General features: G+C 38.5%; 1 protein-coding gene across 3 annotated transcripts in view; it reads right to left on the bottom strand.

Moving 5' to 3' along the window:
• The window catches only part of LOC126183835 (protein FAM102A), a 459083-nt gene that overhangs the window by 21658 nt on the left and 414060 nt on the right, over positions 1 to 23365 (bottom strand). For all 3 annotated transcript variants that reach the window (XM_049926094.1, XM_049926095.1, XM_049926096.1), the window contains one exon: positions 885 to 1081. In XM_049926094.1, coding sequence (XP_049782051.1) covers positions 885 to 1081 — 197 coding nt within the window. The remainder of the gene's footprint in view (positions 1 to 884; positions 1082 to 23365) is intronic.

The raw sequence follows: 23365 nt of genomic DNA, 5'->3' as shown, positions 1-23365 counted from the left end.
ACTAATCTTCAGCATTCTTTTGTAGAACTCATTTCAAAAGTTTCTATTCTCTTCATGTCTGAACAACTTACTGTCCATGTTTCACTTCTAGAGAAGGCTACGTGTCATACCAATGACATCAGGGAAGACTTCCTAATGCTAAAAATTTATATTAGATATTAACAAATTCCTCTTTTTCAGAAATACTTTGCTTGCTGCAGCCAGTCTGTATTTTATACCCTCTCTACTCTAGCCATCATCAGTTATTTTCCTGCTAATTAACAAAACTGCTCTGCTACTTTTAGTGTCTTATTTCCTAATCTAATTCCTCCAGTATCACCTATTTTAATTATACTACATTCCATTGCCCTATTTTACTTTTGTTTGTGTTCATCTTGTAGCCTGTATACAAGACATTCCCATTCTGCTGCTTTGCCAAGTCCTTTGTTGCCTCTGACTGAATTACAAGGTCATTGCCAGACCTCAAAATTTTTATTTCTTCTCCCTTAACCTTAATTTCTCTTACAAATTTCTCACTGGTTTCCTCAAGCTTCTTTTTTCATTGTACAGACTGAACAACACTTGAGGGAGGCTACAAACCTGTATCACTCCCTTCTCAACTGTTGTTTCTTTTTCATGTCCTTCCACTCATAACTGTTGCCTGGTTTCTGTGCAAGTTGTGGGTAACTTTTTATCCCTGATACCTTTAGAGTTTCAGGATTTTACACTATTAGAATTTAATAGACAGAACTTAAGTTCTCCCTCATGCTGCTCTTGTATGTTTGAGATGTGTGTACAGTTTAGTGTACATGCAAATGTAACAAGTACTTCGTAATCACATGATTACTGTCAGTAAAATAGAAGTATAATTCGAAATTTATTGTTACATAATACACGGAACTCACTCTCAGCAGATTCATCAGGTTGGTCAAGATTTGTTGACCTAATCAATTCATCGATCAGGCTGTCAGGATTTACTCGTGTCACTTCAACACGACCTGGAACTGTTACATCTTCAGCTGCCTTTTTCCGTCGTTCCATTGCTGCCTTTGCACGATCAAGAGAACCAGTTTCACTTAGTCCAGAGCCAGAGCTAGGATTTCTGCAACAGAAGTGACGTACCATGTTAAAACACACAGTATTGTCCCAAATCAACTGCATATGTAGTTTCCATTACTTCCTCTGCAAATACCAATAAAATCTTTAATGACTCAATGGACATGTGTTACCTCAATCATTTGATATGCCAAGTTAAAGATAATTGTAAAAAATGGAGTTTTGGAAAGAAGAAGTGAGTCTAATTAATGGGAATAGTCAACTGAATTTAAGGGAGGTACCATGAATTTACAGTAAACGCACTTGTACTGCTGTATTTATGTTTAATTTGAAAATTTCATACAAAATTAAAAAAAAAATATGATAACTGTCAGGAAGGAAATAAATAAATAAATATAGCCTACAGCATTTGCTAATGTATACTTCTTTTTAAGACTCTTTACACCAACAAAATTAAAGAATAATACTTAACTCACAAAAGAGCCAACAGGAAATTTCAAAACACATTTTAAAGCTGCTGTCTAGGAGCAGCTATGAGAGGATTGAAGTGATTATACGCTGCCTGTCAAAAACAGTGAAGCATCCAAAAGACATGGTTGGATGTCACTAACGTTGCACTTGTACACAGTACTGGCAGGTATGAGTGTGACTAGAGTTGCAGTTCTCTGTGACAGAATGGTCACCAGAGTCCATTAGTGTTGTTCAGGTGTAGTGTTGTTATCAGGCCTGGTAAAGTATGTAAGGTGCTTGAACAGCATCAAAAGTTGAGTGATCGCTGTAAAGGACATGTAAATGCCGGATACTCACCGAGACCGTAGTATCTCTACCCGACAGAGTTTGTAAGGAAGCTCATTGTTGGTCTCAGTTTTCCAGGCTGGTCAAATTGTGCAATATCCAGATTTGCGAGGCTTTTGAATGTGACAGTGGCTCGATGTTGGATTGCATGGGAATGTGAGGACAGACACACTCACCATAAAGGTTCTGGATGACCATGACTGACCACCACAATGGAGGTCTGCTGTAAACAGAGCACCAAGCGCATTTTAAACCCTTCACGTGTGTGACCACCATCCATAAAATAGTAATGGAGTCCCTGCAAATTTCTGTGTCATTCCACACCATTTGCCAGAGGCCAGAAGCAGCCAGACTAGGGAATTACCATCCCGTGAACAGGCTGCCATTAACACAAAAACACAAATGGCTGCTTGTGAAGTGGTGCCATGACTGCAATGTGTGGACTGCAGATGTATGGCATCACACTGAGTCAAGAGATGAATCGTGGTTCTTTGCTGCCCTGGATGACCATCGTTGTTGAGTATGATGGTTACCTGGGAAGAGGTCCCATTCTTCCCATGTCTTTGAGAGGTGCTACACTGTTACGCCTGCTGTTATGGTGTGGAGAGCCATCGGGTATAATTTCATGTCACGGCTGGTAGTGACTGAGGAAACTGATGGGAACAATGGGCACCCTTGTGTGTTACCCTTTGTACAAAAGTATTGTGGCACCATTTTTCAACAGGATAATTCTCATAAACACAAAGCACATGGCTGTATGTCTGTCTGTGTGGTGTTGAGATCATCTTATGGCCAAAGATCCCCAATAAAACACGTTTGGGACGTCAGTTCCATCCCAGTGGTAGCCAGTACCCAGGGTATCAAGGACCAATTACAACAACTGTAGGCCAGCTTCCCTATGGAGATGCTATGAAGACTTTATGACAACTTCCCAACCACATCAGCGCACGTATCCATGCCAGAACAGGGTGTAATGCCATACTCCCAAACTCTTTGTAAGTGATTTTGTCATCACTGCAATAATATTACATACCCTCTCAAACGATGACATTTCATTCCATTTCCTCCTCCCTTCTGGAACTTCACTTTTTTCTGTCAGGCAGTGTATTAACCCCCAGAACAGCTTTGATGCTGATGTGCAATTGCTGGATTCTGGGTGGTGTTAATTATAGATTTTTGATACTAATTTAGGGTTAATATTTATTTACATTAGTAAATGAAATACAGAAAAATTTTGGGAACAGGAAGGAATTAATACCTCATTTCATACTTACAGACCATAAAGTCTTTGAAGAGAGAAACAGAATGCATTAAACTACTAACTGTATTAGTTTAATGACTTCTGGCATTACTTATTTGTGGTGTACATATGTACCACAAAGTTCATCTAATTTTGTCTTCAAATTCTAATTACATTTTAAAGCCTGTATTGCCTACTTTTTCCATGGAGGCAGGTAAATATAGAGAAGTTCCATGAACACTTATTTTCAGATTTCCTAGCAGATTAAAACTGATTTCCAGATCATGCCTCAACCCCACTTGCCTCTTGTGGGCAGTGCCAGCAAAAGACAAGGTTATGGATTCATGTTCAGTTCCAGCACACAATACAAGTCAGCCAGGATACTTCAAAATCGTGTACCCTCTGCAGCAAAGTGAAAGATTAAGCCTGAAAACTATTTTATTTCTTATCTTTAGTGTATTACTTATTGTATTGAATTATCTTTTGTATTTCATAGCTACAGGATATGGTTTCTGAACCATATTTTCCCAAAAAAGATGAGAGAAAACAATAAGTAAGTAAACAAATAAAAAACGAATAACAAATGATACATTCGGACTATGTGACAGATGGTGAACACACTAATAATAAAGGTCTCGACAATGTCAGAGATACTTATTTGTTTAGGAAAATGAACACAGATCTTTGTGGCAGAAATACAGGATGTAATCAGAGTAGGCAATGGGAAACTTCCCTTTTCATTATTAAATTTTAGATTAAATACGAAGTGTGATGTTTAACTATAACAGTATTCCTCAGTTTGGTATATCTTTTCTTGTTTAGCTAAAAATGTATGTGGAAACTTCCTGGACCAGCCCTGTAGCATCCTTTACATCATTAACAATTCATCTAAACAGTTCATACTATTTTAAGCATGAGCAGGAATAGTATCCATTTGAGCCATTCCGAATATCATATTACAATAGCTTAGTAAAATGATGAAAATGTATTAGGTTTGCAAATATTACATTTTATTATGACATTACCACTGACAAATTTTACATACTTGTTTCCTCTCAGGAATGAACATTTTTGTATGTAACAAAGGAGTTACACTAATTTATGAACAACAGTCATTCCTGTCATCATTCTACTGCATTTCTATTTTTAAAAAAATTCACACAGCTTGGACAAACTAATTTAAAACAGTAGTTGTGCACATTTCCTTATATCAGTTGGTGATAAGCGTATAACACATAAAACATTGTGTAATGAATCACACAAAACTCTGAGCAATCTATAGCTAACTGTAACATGCACAGCTTTCTTTGAGAGCTGTATGGATAATCACACCAATTAAGAACAAAATGAAGCACAATCACTATAAGTGAGGTTTTTTATACATATAAGATTTTCACATGGCACACATCTATAGGGATATTAACTACATATTAATTGGATATACACAGCTACAAATAAAATTTTTAAAAAAGATAAAAACAACAAATAACTATGTAATTAGGTTGTATAACTTTTAAAACACACTGTAGTGTCATACTTCAAATCTATTGAAAATTGCAGACAGCATTCAATTAATTGTCTAATTAAACACATGAGCTTAAATTAAGCCACCATACTAATTCATGCAATAATATAGTCATTTACTCATATTGTGGAAAGCAACTCAATCAAAGCCAGTGTAACAATCAAGAAGGTATGTCTTCTCTGAAAAACTGCAGAAATAAGACCCACCACCCAGAACATCAAGCAGTTCATTTGCTTGTCATTTACCAATATTGCATATTAATATATATAGGATATATCCATTTTGTGATGGTTTCAAGCAACAAAACATATCCAGCAGATAATGTTTAGGATGAAGCAGTAACAGGGCGCAGGTTAAGGGGTAAGGAATATGGAACAGAGAGCATATAGTGTTATGAGAAATGAGAGAACAAATGCACTGCTAATTTAAAATAAAGATATAGACAGATAAAAGACAGACAAGAAATAAAGTAGGCACACACACACACACACACACACACACACACACACACACACACACACACACACACACACACAGACAGAGAGAGAGAGAGAGAGAGAGAGAGAGAGAGAGAGAGAGAGAGAGAAGGGGGGGGGGGGCACACACACACACACACACAGACAGAGAGAGAGAGAGAGAGAGAGAGAGAGAGAGAGAAGGGGGGGGGGGGGGCTAAAGTGCTCCTGATGAAGAAAAAAAAGCAAAGGTAAATAAATGAATGTATAAATAAATCAATATAAGATTCACTTTTGTGAAAATGATCCATTGCATATAATGTGAGATGGAGAAAACAAGGCAGAGCATATGAATAAAATCATTCAGAAAATCAATCTCCCTATAGCATAGTCTGTTTATGATACTAAGACATAAGAATACACGTCTTATATTAGAAGTTTTTACATCATTGTGGAGGACATAAAGCTGGTCCATGCCCATGTAACTGTTAACATATATTTGGGAAAATGTTTTTTTTTTATTTATTTTATTTAGATTAATGCCGCATACTGTTACCACTTTTACAAAAGGTTGATATTCCTAGTTGTGGCAGTTACCCTTAGTAAGTGAGAAAAAGATCAGGGATATAATGTGTAACAGCTTCCAAGACTGTGGTATACTCGTACAATTGCAACAAGAAAAACAAAAAAGAAAAGAAAGATGAAAGAGGCTTTTTTACTTGTGGATTGATACATTGGTAACTATGCCATTATTTCTTGTAGAGGTTACATGCTAGCCACATCCTTGAAACTTCTTTGCAGATGCTGTATCTCCACTGCTTTAAGAGCAAGCATTCAGTCAAAAAGGTTTTGGAAAGTTTCTAAATTTCACAAATATGGTAACAAAGTTTGCCACATTGCACCAATTTTTCATGATTCTTTGTGCACAGAAAAGATAAGGTAACAAATAGCACATTTCCGAGCAGATGCTGGAAAGCAATATCTGACTACTACAAAGAAACTTAATATTGCTTGACACCCATTTGTCCCTCCAAAGGCTGTATCCATTCAACAATTATTCCTTGTCCTGTAACTGCCCACCTTACAAACATGGCATAAGAAAGGCATATATATCAGGAACAGTATGCCAAACAAACTGCATAAGTTGAGATATATGACAATTTAATTTCAGAAAAATTCTTTTCTGGGTGTGGCTTTTTAAGCCAAACAGTCCATAAGCACGAGACATTTTTCATATATTTAGGGTTAATGAACAAATTGCCTATTTATGTTCTCATACTGAATCTACAGTAAGTTATTACCATTCAGTATCCTTTCCAATAATCTTATACAAACCATGTAGACAGATTACACATAATTTTTCTTTGTGCATAAAAAGACATAGGGCAAATGCATTTTATTGATTTACAGTCAGAGAAGTTGTTACTGGCACTGATCAAAAAAGCAGGTGTAAAATGACTGAAGAGGGTTTTGGGTGAGAATACACTGCTATGTGCAGTTTTACACATTGGGATGGTACACATGATGTCTGTTATGCAATGAGGAAGTCAATTCTTACGTTAGCTGTTAACCTTACTCTGACAAGCATTTCTAACACACTACTTCCATGTAGGTGCAGCAATATCCCTTTTTCACAGTTAATGCAGACTCAAGACTGCATAGACAACAAAAAATTGGACAATCCAAAATAAATGATTTTATCAGAATCTTCTCTTTACAAAACATGGAACATTTGAGATATGAAAGCCTACTGCATTACTCACCAGAAACTGACAACTAACTTATTTACAAAATTACACTAAAAAATTATTTTATATCACCTGCGTTCATGTCACTTTCTGGAAATAATCATTCAATTTTTCTGTTTTGTCAAACAAATTGTATCCTGCATTAATCAATGAATTTCAGATATGGGTGTGATAACAGGTATTGTTGATCTCTTTCTCTTACTCTCTTCCTCTATTGGTCACAGTTCGTTCATTATACCGACTTCATTTAGTTGTTCCTATCCCAATTCATAGGCATTGCTATGTAATCACTTGTAAATGTTTTCGTCATTGTGTTTTCGGTATTGCAAAACAAATTTCAGGTTATGAAGACAACAAGTAGCAGTATCATATTCCACGCTATAATAATCTTCAGAGACCCTTCCGGAGAAGGGTGTGCAGCTTTCTTCCACAAACAAGTTGTTATCTTCACATTCTCCCACACCTTACAAATACCATGGACACATTGATCATGTTCAGGGATATCCATAATCTTTTTGCGTAAGTTGTTTCATGAGAGTCTTTCATGAAATGGTGTTTCACAGCCACAACCACACCTGGGTCCACTAGCTGTGTGAATGATGTAACATAAGGAAGGTGCCTTAAAAACATCACCTAGTCATCTGTACATCCAGGTTGTGAGGCATTCAATAAAGTAGCAAGTTCATTATTACTTCAAATGTCCATGATTTTTCAGTTTGTCAATAGTGGGTGACTTCAATGTATTCACTCTTTGAATTTATGCAGTAAAGAAGCCTTTCTCTACGAGGCTTACGTTCAATAGCATTCAGTTCATTCTGAGCTACTAAAGTTCGTGTGAGCATTCCCTTCCTGTAAAGTTCAGTTATCAGCTTTGTAAATCTGTTCTGGCAGATAATTGTTCAGCCTGTAGAAGCTGTAGAATCCATCACAAAAAGCATCAGCTGCTTCTTTGTTAGATCTGTGGTCCTCGTCCTCAACAGCAATTTCTTGAATCCCATACCAATGTTTAAGTTAAGTCAGCCATCTTAACGAAGCATTAAAATTTTCCTTCAATCTTCAGAGGCTCATCAACTCTCCCATTTTCTCTATCAACATTGGACCTGATATGAGAATTCTTGCTGGAACCACAAAGTGCATTGCTGTATCTGTTTCCCTATCACTTGAAGTTTGCAGGTACTTACACTGTTGACAATCCCGCTTGGTTATCAGCTTTGGTCACAAACAGTTTTTCCTTTAAGTCTGTCACTGTTTGTATACCTATCCCAATATCATGAGAAATTTTTGCTACAGTTATGACTTTTTCTATTTTATCTGTAAATTCTAACCTATTTTTTATCTTTAGAACAACATGTTTGCATTTATCTGACATCTCCCTGTGTCTGCAACTTTAGTAACAAGATATGTGCTATAAGTTAACACTCATTGTCAATTATCCATTTTAGAAGATCTGGTGGCAACAGAATTACAATCAGTAATGTATTCCCACTGGCAATGTTTAACAGTATGCTTTAATTTTACATCAACACATAGCAAGAACCCTTAATTTCACAGACAATCTGCACTCTGATAATTGGGAGACTACTGTAGTTAACATTGTTGTGGCCAATTTGTAGCCCCAAATCACTTTCTGATTCACGTACTGCAAAAGTCTCAACTTCCTACACCAACAGTCTTCCTGACTGGGCAGTAATAAGACTCAATGTCATGTTGATATAGAAGCTATAAACATTTATCCTCTTGATGAGGTCAGTAGAAACACTAACAGTTTATTGTTAAAGAAGTTATTCTATCAGTTTTGTTAGGGTTGGTTTACTGCAAACTTTGTTCTGAGTGGTTACATGTAAGTCTGAAGTCAGTACCTCCAATACATGACCTCCTACTATTTTTAACACTTCAGCTCACGAATGGAAGTGCATTATAGTCAAAGAAAATTATACAGTTTGTTTACCACAAAGTAAATGGAAAGACAATTAAGCATTCCAGCTTAAATAAACAAACACAATATGTTTTGTGAAATGATTTGCCTAAAAGTGGGAAATAAAAGGGATTAGGGAAACATTTGACGTGCCTTTGAATGACGCTCAAAATCATGCACAGCAAATGAGGTGTGACAAATATTTCTCTAATCCATTTTTCTTTCTACCTTTTAGACAAATCAGTCACATAACATTGACTTTTTTTTAAATTTCCTATTTTCATGCTTTCTTCAGAAAGCATGAAATATGCTGTGTTTAAATACTGATTTGTATTCTATTATTATTATTATTATTATTATTATTGTTATTATTATTTCTTTCCTTTCTCAGACATTATATCTGGTTAAAAATGGAAAGCGACGCGGACCTTGATCAAGCGCAACTTCTTTTTAAATGTACAGTATTATGTTACATCGCAAGAACTTTAGGGTATTATTATTATTATTATTATTATTATTATTATTATTATCATCACCTACACCATCGTCATCGTCATGTGTATATAGATCAAGAGAAAGCAGAGAAGTTTCAATTTATGCTGTAATTTGATATTTAGTTTATTTTTCAACAAGAAAGAAAAAATTCTGCAATTTGTACACCAGTGTAACGTCTTATGTACAAAAATGTTAGACCCCGATTCTTCATTTCTACAGCTGGCAGCAGCTGCCTATGAATTATTTTCCCTCAGATCACTACCTTTTTCTTAACTATCCTGATTACTTCCAATCAATTAATTTTTTTGTTTGTTTTTGCAGAACTAGACCTTAGGCTGATCAATTTTGTACACTTCTCACTCTTCATCTAGCTATGAAAATTTGAACGGAGATCCATTAAGTAATTTCTATCAAGTCTTGTTTTCACTCTGCTCAAATATTTGACCAAAAAACTATTAGATACAAGTATCATTAAAAACTTTAAAAAGTAATAGCATTCAAATGCAGATTAATTACATTATGTACCTGAAACTAACTTCAAACAAACTCTCGAGACTTACTTATACTGTGTAAGACACTAAAAGGACAAGTCTATAGTACACTTAACATCATAGAAAGAAGTTCCTTTTTTGTAAATTAATTTAGAGTACAGTGCCCCATTGTGGTTAGGTGTAACAGCTGTTATTCCTTCCCAACATATTTTAGCTACCAGTCACTTAACTTATGCACAATGTAAGTATTCCATGTGCTAGTGAACAATTTGTATTTTTCTCTACCTTGAGCTGATTTTAGCATACTGAGCCAATAAAGAGATTCCCTTCTGTTTTGTAAGTTTTTAATTCATTTATTCCAGCACTTTTGTTAAGAATATACTGTAGGTAGTTGGTCACATAATTTATCAAAGAAAGAATGCAAAGAGATGGGAAAAAATGAATATTTGAAGACCAAATATGATGTGTGTTTCAAATGATGTATCTTACATACTGTTACTTAGACAAATTATGTTCAAATATTACAAAGATAACTTTTGTCGGGAATGATTAAGCATTCACGCTGGCCACAGGCATGAAAGCAGCAGCTTACCATTGTGCTCCTCTAAGGTACTATCTGCAATTACTCTTTCATCACAGCTGAAGTAAGAATGTAGTACCATTTTACACCGATTCATTTCAGTTCACACAGAGACCGTTTTTTGTTAGTTTGAAAATTGGATACCTGCTGGGATGTGAATTACAGGAGTTGTTCTCTGATGTAACTGTTAGCATGTGTGAATGTGTCTCAAATGTACTGATAACTCATCACCCTAAGTTTAGAAATTTCTTGGGCTTTTGCATCAATGTTCCATGTACAAGATGATCACAACTAGTGGTTATTACTGACAATTTTTAAGGGCATACAACTTTGCAGTCATTAGACTCCAAATTTAACATTTAAAGATTCATATAAAATAATATATATGCAAAATTGACTCACAAAAAGCACAATAAAGAAAAAACAGTAAAATGTAGGAGGCAGTCAAATAAAAACAAGACAAATGGAAAATTACTAGGTAAACTCTTCATTATTTCTAAAGTAATGACCATAACTGTTAATACATTTTTCCACTGTCAGACAAGAAGGTCATTCCTCCACAGAAAAATATTTGCAATTATCTATGGAACCAAGAATGTACCCAGGCATGCATCTCTTCGTCCAGAGCAAATCGACAGCCAGCAGTGTCTTTCTTCAGGGCTCCAAAAATATGGAAATCGCATGGGGAGAGATCAGTACTGTATGGGGAATGTGTAAGGGCTTCCCAGTGAAACTCCTGCAGTGTAACCAAAATGTTTTTTTGAGTACACTGCAGAAGTTTTGCTGGGAAGCCCTTACACGTCTTCCATAAAGTCCCGATATTTCCCCATGAATTTCCATATTTTTGGAGTCCTGAAGAAAGACATTGGTGACTGTCGATTTGCTTTCAATGAAGAGGTGTGCATGCGAGTACAATCATGGTTCTGTGGGCAACCGCAAACATTTGTCCATGGAGGCATAAGCTATCTTGCCTCTAGTGGGATAAATATATTAGCAGTTGTGGAGATTCCTTTTGAAATAATGAACAATTTACTTACTTATTTTCCATCTGTATCATTTTCAATTGACTGCCCCTTGTACTTAAATGGAATACACGTACAAAATTTTGTTCAAACATATAATCATAAAAAAGGTATAAAATTGTTTAATTTTAAAATTTTGGCACTGCCATCAGCTTGAGTAATTTACAAATTGTTTCTGCCCCTCACTTTTGGGTGGGTCTGGAAGGAAATTCAGAAATTTGAATGGCATTTGATACTTTGTCGCGCACCAACCAAAACAGAGAGCAAGTCCACTGCTAAAGTATGGAGTTCCTTATGTGCAAACTGGGTTCAGCTCCCTGAACTCATTCCAACATACAGACAGTTGTACGCAACAAGCACACTGGAGTGTGTTCTTGTGTGAGGAATCCTTGTTTTGGAGTACAATACCAAAATCTGGAGATTAACAAGGAGGACTGTGTAGATCTCCTTCGCTGGTGCAACTACCTGTTCTTTGCCCTGAATCATCATGTCATAGTGTACATGTAATACCACCTCTACTGATTTCTCTGCTGTGAACATGCACCAGAGGGCTGTAAGTTCACTCACGGAATCTGAGCAGATGAACAAATTTATGGAATGAATATTTCTCTTCCACTTCAGTGTCCTCAGGACTGCTTGTCTGTCTGTCTTTTAGTTGTATACATAGAACTCATTCTGGAAGAACTCAAGAACATGATCAGGAAAGTAGTGAGTAGTCGAGGTCATCCCACCACTTACACCAAGCAACATAAACAGAAAAATACTTGTGATTCTCACGTAAGATGGTACAAAATATGTACTGGAAACAAAATGTGGAGCTCTCTCTCTCTCTCTCTCTCTCTCTCTCTCTCTCTCTCTCTCTCTCTCTCTCTCTCCCCTCCCCCCCCCCCTCCCCTCCCAGCAAATCTAAACTAATTCTTAGCCTCTTATAAGCCTTGAGTGGCAGTCAGTTCCAGCTACAAACAAGGCTTGGAGTTTGGTCAACACCAAATCCACTGAGATCTTTCTTTGCACAGGTGCAGAATGACTTGATGGCACGTGGGTTTGAGCAACAGGCTGGTGACTGAAGGTCAGACAAAACCCTCTATGCTTATTGTGCTAAAAGGAGATGCTGCGGTATACATCAGGGCAGCTCACCATCCTTGGTACCGAGACTGACAATTGCGCTCATCTTTTACATGTCTGTGGCTCACTATATGTATAGTCATAGTGAAGCTACAGGTGATATTGCTTGATATCAAATAGACTTTGCTCTCACCAACCTTCTAGTACCAGATAATGTGTGGTTAATGGTGATAGAAAACATGGTAGCATTTCCTTGAGACACAGTCTACTGCGCTTTACTCACTTCTTACATGGTTTCGCCAAGTATTGCATCTAGCACTGAGGATGAAAGAGCAATATAAAGATATGAAGATATCCATGAGCCCCATTTACAACGAATATGCCCAAGAGCTATCACAGGCCTTCTCAATATCAATAAAGGTTGACGATAAGTGGTTGCCACATCATTTTGTTCATAATATTTTCTTTAAAACAGTAAACAGCTTGAGTGAGAACACCAATTACAATTCCCACACATTAATTCCAAGAAGAGATTATTGTAAAGAGGGAAATGATACAAAATCTGACGATCATCTTCGCATCCTGTGGCCACAAGTGACTCAGGCTAATTACAAAGAAAGCAAAATTGTGAATATAGGATGTGCACCTCCTCACATATTCACTGAGAATGTGCTTCATATATTTTGCCAACTAGTACATGCATGTGGCAAAATTACTAACTATTAGTCTAAAGAGGACAGTCTTTTTTGTGTACTTTAGAAACCCCATAAAACTGTGGTGGCACAGGCACTAATGATCTAAGACTATTAGTGACATTATGTGTAAAACCATACATGTTGTTGTAGTTGTTACAACAACAACAACAACAACAACAACAACAACAACAGTAATAATAATAAATCTTTGCAACCTAAATAACCCTAAAGAAGGGAACGGCAGAACTGATTTTTTCTGCACAGGAACTATCCATCAGAACTAACCCCACGAAAGTCAGGCTTAAGAAATCAGCAACAAAAGACCCTACGTGCAGACTCTATAAAGAAACTGAGGAAACAGTCAACCACATCTTGAGCTGTTGCAAAAAGATAGTCCACCAGAAGAGGCACAAATGATCCACTGGGACTATTGCCAAAATTACCACCTGCCAGTGGCAAATAACTGGTGAGACCACAAGTCAGAAAAAGTTGTCAAAATCACACAGGCAAAATTGCTGTCGGACTTTCAACTTCAGATAGAATGAGTGCTGGAACACAACAAACCAGGCATCAAAATTGTGGAAAATGCAGAATTAATGAAAAACCGCTGGAAGAACTTATCAGATACAATGACTTCAAAAGCGATCTACAGTGACACTGTCGTGAACTAGTGAATGTGATCCCAGTGGTTCTCTGTACTAATAATCAGTGCCAAAAGATCTTAGCAGGCACTTAAAAATCACTGTCATTGATTAAATATCCATTTGTCAACTACAAAAAAACACTTAACTGGGATCTACACAAATTATCTGTTTATACGTCACACAGTTCTAAACAATTGGGAAGTATCCGACTAGTAGAAGAATACAAAATGTAGCACAAGGATACCACCACCACCACCACCACCACCACCACCACCACCACCACCACCACGCCTCATCTTACAGCTCACATGTAATGTTAGGGCTGTTGAGTTGTCCCTGACAGCAGGAATTATTACAGTTTATTTGGCTTCTCTTGGTTATCTGTGTTCTTTATTGAAAATGTACCTTTTACAGACATGGTGCAGTCATTGAAATAAAGACTTACAGCCGTGTCATCTGTCAGAGTAAAATATCCTGATGTGTCTTATGTATCACACTAATGCTGCCATAAGGAAATGCATATCAGTGAGTCCAGTGGATGTCTAGAATCAAACTTTGGTGTGTATATGAGAGAGAGAGAGAGAGAGAGAGAGAGAGAGAGAGAGAGAGAGAGAGAGAGAGATGTATCAGCAATAATGCTTCACAGACAGCTTGAAATCCTTGCAGTTAGCAAATCTAAGATGGTCATTAACGGCACATGTCTAAGACGAATATGTTAGTTGAAATACTGGAATTAAAAATGAAACTGGCAGTACAGCTGGAAACTTGGGAATATAACTTCTATCAATTACACCATCAAAACCATGTTATAAACCAATGATGAATAATTTTTTGTGGCATATACGGGGTGATCAAAAAGTCAGTATAAATTTGAAAACTGAATAAATCAAGGAATAATGTAGATAGAGAGGTACAAATTGACACACATGCTTGGAATGACATGGGGTTTTATTAGAACCAAAAAAATACAGAAGTTCAAAAAATGTCTGACAGATGGCGCTTCATCTGATCAGAATAGCAATAATTAGCATAACAAAGTAAGACAAAGCAAAGATGATGATCTTCACAGGAAATGCTCGACGGTTCAATCCCGTGTCCGGCCATCCTGATTTAGGTTTTCCGTGATTTCCCTAAATCGCTCCAGGAAAATGCCGGGATGGTCCCTTTCAAAGGGCACGGCCGACTTCCTTCCCTGTCCTTCCCTAATCCGATGAGACCGATGACCTCGCTGTCTGGTCTCCTTCCCCAAAACAACCAACCAACCGTGATACACTTGCGATTTCAGGTAACCCCAAAGCCAATAATCACACAGACTGAGGTCTGGGGACCTGGGAGGCCAAGCATGATGAAAGTGGTGGCTGAGCACACGATCATCACCAAACGACATGCACAAGAGATCTTGCGCACATCTAGCAATATGGGGTGGAGCGCCATCCTGCATAAACATCTCACATTCCAGCAGGTGTTTATCAGCCAGGCTGGGGATGATGCGATTCTGTAACATATCAGCATACCTCTCATCCGTCACGGTAGCAGTTACAAAACCAGAATCACACATTTCCTCGAAGAAAAAAGGCCCGATAACAGTAGATGTGGTAAATCCAACCCATACCGTGACTTTCTCATCGTGCAGTGGAGTTTCCACGACAGTTCTAGGATTTTTGGTAGCCCAAATTCTGCAGTTGTGGGCACTGACAGACCCTTGGAGCGTGAAATCAGCTTCATCGGTCCACAACACATTACTCAACCAATCGTCATCTTCCGCCATCTTTCGAAACGCCCACACCGCAAGTGCTCTCCGCTTCACTAAATCGCCAGGTAACAGTTCATGATGCTGATGGATTTTGTACAGATAGCATCAGAGGGTACGCCTAACTGCCAACAAAACAGTAGTGTATGGAATGCCGGTGCAACGTCCGACTTCACGAGCGCTGACTTCCCCGTGCATAGACAAACCCGCTACAGACTCCATTTCTTCCTGAAGTGTCTCAGTAACATTACGGCTTGTGCTCAGTCAGCCACTATGGGGTCTATTGTCTAAACAACCCATTGCTTCGAACTTCGAAATCATTCTCACCACAGCTGCATTTGTCAACGGACCTTTACCCATTCGAATCCCATTCCTATGGTGATAGGATCATAATGCTGAAGTAGCACATTCCCCATTCTGATAATACAGCTTCACTAGAAGCACCTTTTACAGTTAACGTCAACATGCTGCGACTGCTGGCGCATCCGATTCTCTCTCTCATTACACGATTGTCACGCGCAGTCACTGATGTTTTGCTGTCCAGCGCCATCTGTTGGACATTTTGTGAACTTTGTTGTTTTTTGGTTCTAATAAAACCCCATGTCATTCCAAGCATGTGTATGAAGTTTTACCTCTCTATCTACATTATTCCGTGGTTTATTAAGTTTTCAAATTTATACTGACTTTTTGATCAGCCACTATTTAAATAGATGCTTGTAATATCTGGATTCTAATTTTTTTCAACAATTATTTTACCTTGTTTACTGCCAAGTATTGTGATTGTTCATATTAGTAATAATCTGGTTCACTCATAATTGTCAAACAGAAAGAAATGTCAAGTCTATATCTGAATTTTTTATGCTGGCATTTATGAATTTACAAAACTGCATTGTAGAATGGAATTTGTACATCTTTCAACTGTCTTTTGAACAAAAATGGGTATTATTTATGATTAAAATTAACCATAATCATTAAATAATAATGAATCCCATAACTAACAGAAATGAAATAGCACCACAATTCACTTCAAAATTTAGATATTAATCTATTTATGCACTTCAAAGAGCAATTTCTGTTCAACTTATTCACTTCATTTGTCTCCACTACTGTTCTAAAGTATTCTAACAAATTCCAAGAAGTGCTCCTGGCTATAATTTCTGAAGTAGTGTTTTACCTTAGCATGTTGCAAATGTCATTTATGACTGAAGCTGTATCAGTTAACCAAACCCTAGTACATTCATAAAACTCATCATACAGCATAGTATTTTCTTTCCGTATCAAAGAAAATATTGCACATAGTCAATGTGGCCTCAAACTGTGTTAAACTTTATGAGTCAGTCCAATTTTAAAGTGGGTGCTCTATTAATCACATACCACTCCTCCATAAAAGCGAATACTAACTCATCTTATCTTCAGTTTCATGTATTCCATTTTGGTGTTACTTGAGTTTAACAAAATATTACCCAGTTTTTATTTCACAACGTTTTTAGTGAATATTGAAGGGTTATATGACAGAATCCAGTGTACACAATCATTTATGACAATACATTGTACACACCCCCTACCCTGAAAGCACATGTTACAGGTAACACATCAGTAAATGTGCATTTCTCCAATGACCTCTTGTGCAAAAAGAAGTATTGCAATTACTTTTAATAGGGAGAATGCAATCGTCATGATGATCTCTCGACCAACAATATCAGTCAACTTTAATTCAGGTGGTGTTATACATCTCAGCTTCTTTGCAATTACTTCACAGTTATGAAAACATCAAAAATTCCAATGAATTTTTAAAATACATATAGAGACTACAATATTTCAGTGATTTGCTGCTGAAAAGAACCTGCAATGTAGGTTTTCAGTTGCCAGACTGTTTACAAATGACATGGAATTTAGCTAGCCTATTACTAACTCTAGCATAAAATTCAGATCAATACAGGTAAACCTATCTGTTGGTAATGCTACAAACATCTGAGAGTAGCTGATGAAGATAATTCTCTTGGTTTAGGATGGTGCAAAGAAGTTACAAGTAACAACTTCAACATACTGCAAATGTGGTCTTATTCTCAAAATCAAGGGAAATACCTTGTTAACTGTAAATGTTACCACCATTTCCACAGACAATTTCATACAAAAACAAAGGGCTTTTGTCAGTAACTATTAAAGAAAAACACACTCTTCATTGTATACTGTTGTTAACACAGTATAATTTGACAACAGATTTCTGGTTGCAAAAGAACTTTATCTACTACTGCTTCTACTGACACTCATTCCTGTTATAAGAATCAGATTAGCTTGTGTTTGACAATTCATTTCCCACCTGGTCAAATCAAAAATAACTTTTAGTAACCAAACTCCAGCATGAAATGGAAAAGGAAATTTTATCACTGTGTTAGTTTTATCGTATTATTTTTCCATTGGAACAGTTAAGAACTAGTACTACATGTTCAGTAACTATATCCAAGCTAAGTGACTCCCACATTTGCAAATAGTTTACCCACCTATCACTGTACACAAGAATACAATTTCTTTCAGTACTACTTGTCAGGTTTCAAAATGCAGACGTGGAATCCCTTTTTCTCACTTCAATCTACATTACACTTATCATTCTTGTTACTCCATACAAGATTACTACATCATTCTGTTGTCTCATTTAACTGGAAATAACCATGCATTATAACAAGACATCACCATCAACTGTAATGTGGTCATTCATACACTTCTATGGCTTATAACCGGAACTACAGAGCTCATGGAGTGAAGGCTTTCCATCTGTGCTGCAGTGCCCAGAAAATTACTGTTATCTGATTGTGGGGTAATGTAAAAAATTTATATTTAGTTTCATTCCAATTATTTTATTTAGAAAACTTGTTTATCATGTTCAGTTTTTGGCAGCTGCAGTATACAGGGTATTTGAAGCAAAAAATCTATATGGGCTCTAAAATGCATACATTAAGATCTTTAAGTAATACTACATCTTCAATACTGTGATACATATCATTTCTACTAAACTAGTGCTCACAGCAATTAAAGTATGCATTTTAGAGCCCACATTTGCTATACTATTTTTTCTTTTTTTTTTTTTTTTTTTTTTTTTTTTTGTCCATACTACTTCCTCCTAAGCAGAGCTCACAGTAGGAGATATTTGTTTCTCAGTATCAAATATGAAGAAGTGCTCATAGCTCTTAATGTACGCATTTTAGAGCACATGTTTGCTACATTGTTTTTGCTTTGAATGATCATTCCTGTCATATCCCTGAATAGTGACAATTCCTCCTGGGACACACTGCAGTTACATAAAGATATATCCACAAAACTTTATAAATCTTAATGACAGCTGGAACTAGTGCCAGACTTGCAGGAGTTGGAATAATAATGTAATGGGGCATACACATACTGTATCTGAAAAGCAAAGTGTTTTGGAGGATGGTGATTTGTTGGTTCGGGGGGGGGGGGGGGGGGGGCAATCAGACAAGAACATTCAAATGATGAACTTCAGTAGGAAAATAGAGGTAGGAGAAACCATGGTTCACAATCACTATGGATACATGACTTTAACTTCTTCATTATTGTATCAAGGAAGATATGGTTGTACACTAGATAGGAAGTTGTCTGGCAGTAGCAAGAATATATATCTCATGGCCATATTAATACTGTGTGTCATACTGAGACTTTAATTCTGAACCTTGCCTTTTACAGGATATCCTCTTACCAACAGATATGCAATCATGACTCATGACCTATGTATTAACAATATTTTTAATAAATACAAAAAATATTGTTTGATCTCCAATTAAACTTAAATACACCATGCATTTAATTTTTTTTCTTCTCAGCATCTGCCCCATTTTAGAGCACAGCCCACTTGTTAGGATATTAGTTTCCATTTTGTGCCATGTTTGTCATCTTGATTGGAAACTACCACCGTGGACAAGTCATTATGTAAAGCATCAAGTCAGTGTTTCCTTACTTAATATAATTAATGGAGCATAATAACAATCACATTTTTAAATAATACAAAAAGATGAAGGCACAGTGCTTACTGAACAAGATAGCATCACAGAAATGATCATCAACAGATGTTACACAAGAGGTGTGGTGCATCATGGTATGGTTTATTATTAAAATTCCATGAGTGTATATTCCTAGAAAATGCAATCAACGTATCACTTCGCCGGCCGGTGTGGCCATGCGGTTCTAGGCGCTTCAGTCCGGTACCGCGCGACCGCTACGGTCGCAGGTTCGAATTCTGCCTCGGGCATGGGTGTGTGTGATGTCCTTAGGTTAGTTAGGTTTAAGTAGTTCTAAGTTCTAGGGGACTGATGACCTCACATGTTAAGTCCCATAGTGCTCAGAGCCATTTGAACATATCACTTCCTCCTAGACATTCCTGACAAAAAGACTATTTAAATAATATTAGAGAGAGTCTTGCTCATATAGAGGCTTCCCAACAACCATTCTTTCAGCAAATCATTCATAACTGGAACAGAAAAAGAAAGGAAATGGAGAGGGGGTGGGGGGGGGGGTGGGAGGACAGTGCTACATGAAGTACCATTCATTCTTTCTGAGTCTAGATGCAGATGGATGGATTGACGGATAGATTAATGGAGTTAAAGGGACCACACTACTAAGTCATCAGTCGCTTAATCCTTTGTGTGTCGAGCCGGAAATAGTCCCCAGAGTGAAAGGACACAGAAGACAGATCCTAGGGGACTCAATTGTACCTGATAATCAAGAAAACCATGAGACAGAATCACCACCCAGGAAGTAGCTGGATGCCCCCCCAGGACACATGCAACTGGAGAGACACTGTCTGAATCAGACCGATGATTCCACAAACTCTCAGGAAAGACAACAATGTTGACAAGTCTGTCAGCCAACAGCAGATGTAAATGAATAACGAGAATTAAAAAGTTGGAAAGGTCAGGAGCCAGGCTGGCCTACTGAGCAAAGGCAGCCATGGGCTCCTTGGGTCAGAGCATGTGATGGGGCACCCCTCAAATCCCTCAACCAGCTGACAAGACTAATGTGCTCTACATCACACAGAGGAGTAAAAATGACTTTTGCAAGTAAACAGTAAAACCAATCAGCCAATTTGGCATCACGCACCAGCACCAGAGGTAGTGTGTCAGCAAGTCTATGGTTTCACTACAAGGTGGCCAAATTAGGGCAATTCAGTAGGATAAGCACCACTATGAGACAAGCACCACACTGATAGTGGGTGGATCTTCAGATCACAGGACATAGCCACGGGTCAGCCAAGTGTGGCTAATGTGAAACTGACAGAGAATGACACATTCCCTGCAAGAAGCCCAAAGAGAAGACTGTCACATGGTTGTGGTCCTCTTTATTGCTCCCAGTTTGTTCAGAGATACCACGGCACACCAATCTGCATTCCGAGCCTCCAGCAATTCTTGATGGGGAGTTGAAGAAAGGTCAGTTTCCAGCAACCCATCTCCAAACTTGGGCAACCAGTCAGCATGCTCATTCCCTGAAATCCCAACATGACCAGGGTCCCACACAAAAGTGACCAACCATCCACGATGGCAGAGGGGAAAAAAAAAGAGGTCATGGATAGTCACAACCAATGGGTGTTGAGAGTAGCAATTATGAACAGTCTGAAGCTACTCAAGGAGTCACTGCTGATTAAGAACAACTCATCAGCACAAGAATGAAGGTGGCTGAGGGCTTAAGCAATGGCCATGAATTCTGCAGTGAATACACTGCATTTGTTCGGCATGGTGCATAGTTTACTGCATCTTGCAAGTATGTAGGCAAAACCGTTTCATTCATTGACCATACACCCATCAGTTTACATCATGTCTGAGCCCAGAAATGCATCAAGGACATTCAGGAACAGGTGGCAAAAAAACCACATGGTCTACTGAGTCTTTTGGTCCACAGGAGAGGTGAAGGAAGATCGAAGGATGGTGTACGCACTATGGAGGCACACACAATTTCTCCCCAGCAAGAGGTGACAGTGAGGAAGGGTAGAGTTCAGAGCACAGACTCTGCATGAGAACTGCACTTTTGACTGCAGACCTTGGCCTTTGTAGCGCGAGGCATATCTCCCTACCAGGAAAAAGGACATGGCAGTTCAGATGCTCAGGGGAGCAATGAATGCTTATCACATAGTTTAGCAGCAGTTGTTGGTACCTGATCTGTAGGGGAGACACACCAGCCTCCATGAGTAGGTTCTCCACAAGGCCGGTCTGAAAAGCACCTGTTGCATGATGAACCTCACAATGGTGTATCAGGTCCAGCATCCACAATACTAAGGTGATGCTGAACCTTATGCCAGCCTCCCATAAACAAGATGTAACAGTACCAGAGCTTTGTAGAGCCTCAAAACTGCAAAGTAGTCTTCACCCCACCTGTCGCTAGCGTGACAGCAAGGAGCATTAAAGTGTAACCAGCATCCAGAATGAGATATTCACTCTGCAGCGGAGTGTGCGCTGATATGAAACTTCCTGGCAGATTAAAACTGTGTGCCCGACCGAGACTCGAACTCGGGACCTTTGCCTTTCGCGGGCAAGTGCTCTACCAATTGAGCTACCGAAGCACGACTCACGTCCGGTACTCACAGCTTTACTTCTGCCAGTACCTCGTCTCCTACCTTCCAAACTTTACAGAAGCTCTCCTGCGAACCTTGCAGAACTAGCACTCCTGAAAGAAAGGATATTGCGGAGACATGGCTTAGCCACAGCCTGGGGAATGTTTCCAGAATGAGATATTCACTCTGCAGCGGAGTGTGCGCTGATATGAAACTTCCTGGCAGATTAAAACTGTGTGCCCGACCGAGACTCGAACTCGGGACCTTTGCCTTTCGCGGGCAAGTGCTCTACCAATTGAGCTACCGAAGCACGACTCACGTCCGGTACTCACAGCTTTACTTCTGCCAGTACCTCGTCTCCTACCTTCCAAACTTTACAGAAGCTCTCCTGTGAACCTTGCAGAACTAGCACTCCTGAAAGAAAGGATATTGCGGAGACATGGCTTAGCCACATGTTTGCTTAAGTTGGCAAAGATGGGGAAGCCACATCAAATGGGCATTGAAGAACAAATCCCAAAAGAATTTTAAGACTCCACCACATTCAGCATTTGGTCATTGAGGAAGAGCTCTGGTTGGGGATAGACAGTATGACAGCGACAGAAGTGCACAACACGTCTTGGCAGCAGAAAACCAGAAGCCATGGGTGATAGTGCAGTACTGTGCGCTTCGTTTGGTATCCTGCTGTTGACGTTCAGCACCACCCACAGTTGAGGAGCAATAGTAGATGAAAAAGTCGTCAGCATACATGAAGGTAACACTGTAGACCCCACAGCTGCAGCTACTTTGATTGCTACTTCAGAAAGGGGCACACTCAATTCAGAGTCCTGTGGGACCTCCTGCTCTTGTATGTGGGGGTTACTGTTGGAAGCACCAACTTGAACCCAGGAAGTACAGTGAGATAAGCAGCTCAGGACAAAAATCGTGGAAGATAACAAGGATGCGGTGACACCATGTGGTGTCATAAACTCTATGCATGTCAAAGAAGACAGCAATAAGATGTTGACACAGAGCAAAAGCTGACCAAACAGCAGACTCCAGACAGACCAAATTGTAAGTAGTAGAATGGCCTTGGCAATAACTGCCCTGGGATGGAGTCAGTCACCATACGTTCGAGCAACTTTCAGAGAACATTTGTGAGGCTAATTGGGTGACAGCGGTCCATTTCAAGGACTTGGTTTCAGAACTAGGATGATCATGCTTTCTCGCCAGTAAGACAGAAACTCACCCTCACTCCAGATAGGAGGTTGGCAATTGATTGATAAGTGTCCGAGCATTTGACTGTGATTGTTGTCTGGCCTTGGAGACATGTCAGGGCAAAAGGCTTAGGCACTGAGGAATTCTCACTCATTGAATGGAA

This window comes from Schistocerca cancellata, chromosome 4 (assembly GCF_023864275.1).
Source record: "Schistocerca cancellata isolate TAMUIC-IGC-003103 chromosome 4, iqSchCanc2.1, whole genome shotgun sequence".
NCBI classification, from domain to species: domain Eukaryota; kingdom Metazoa; phylum Arthropoda; class Insecta; order Orthoptera; family Acrididae; genus Schistocerca; species Schistocerca cancellata.
This window is presented reverse-complemented; position numbering and strand designations above follow the sequence as displayed.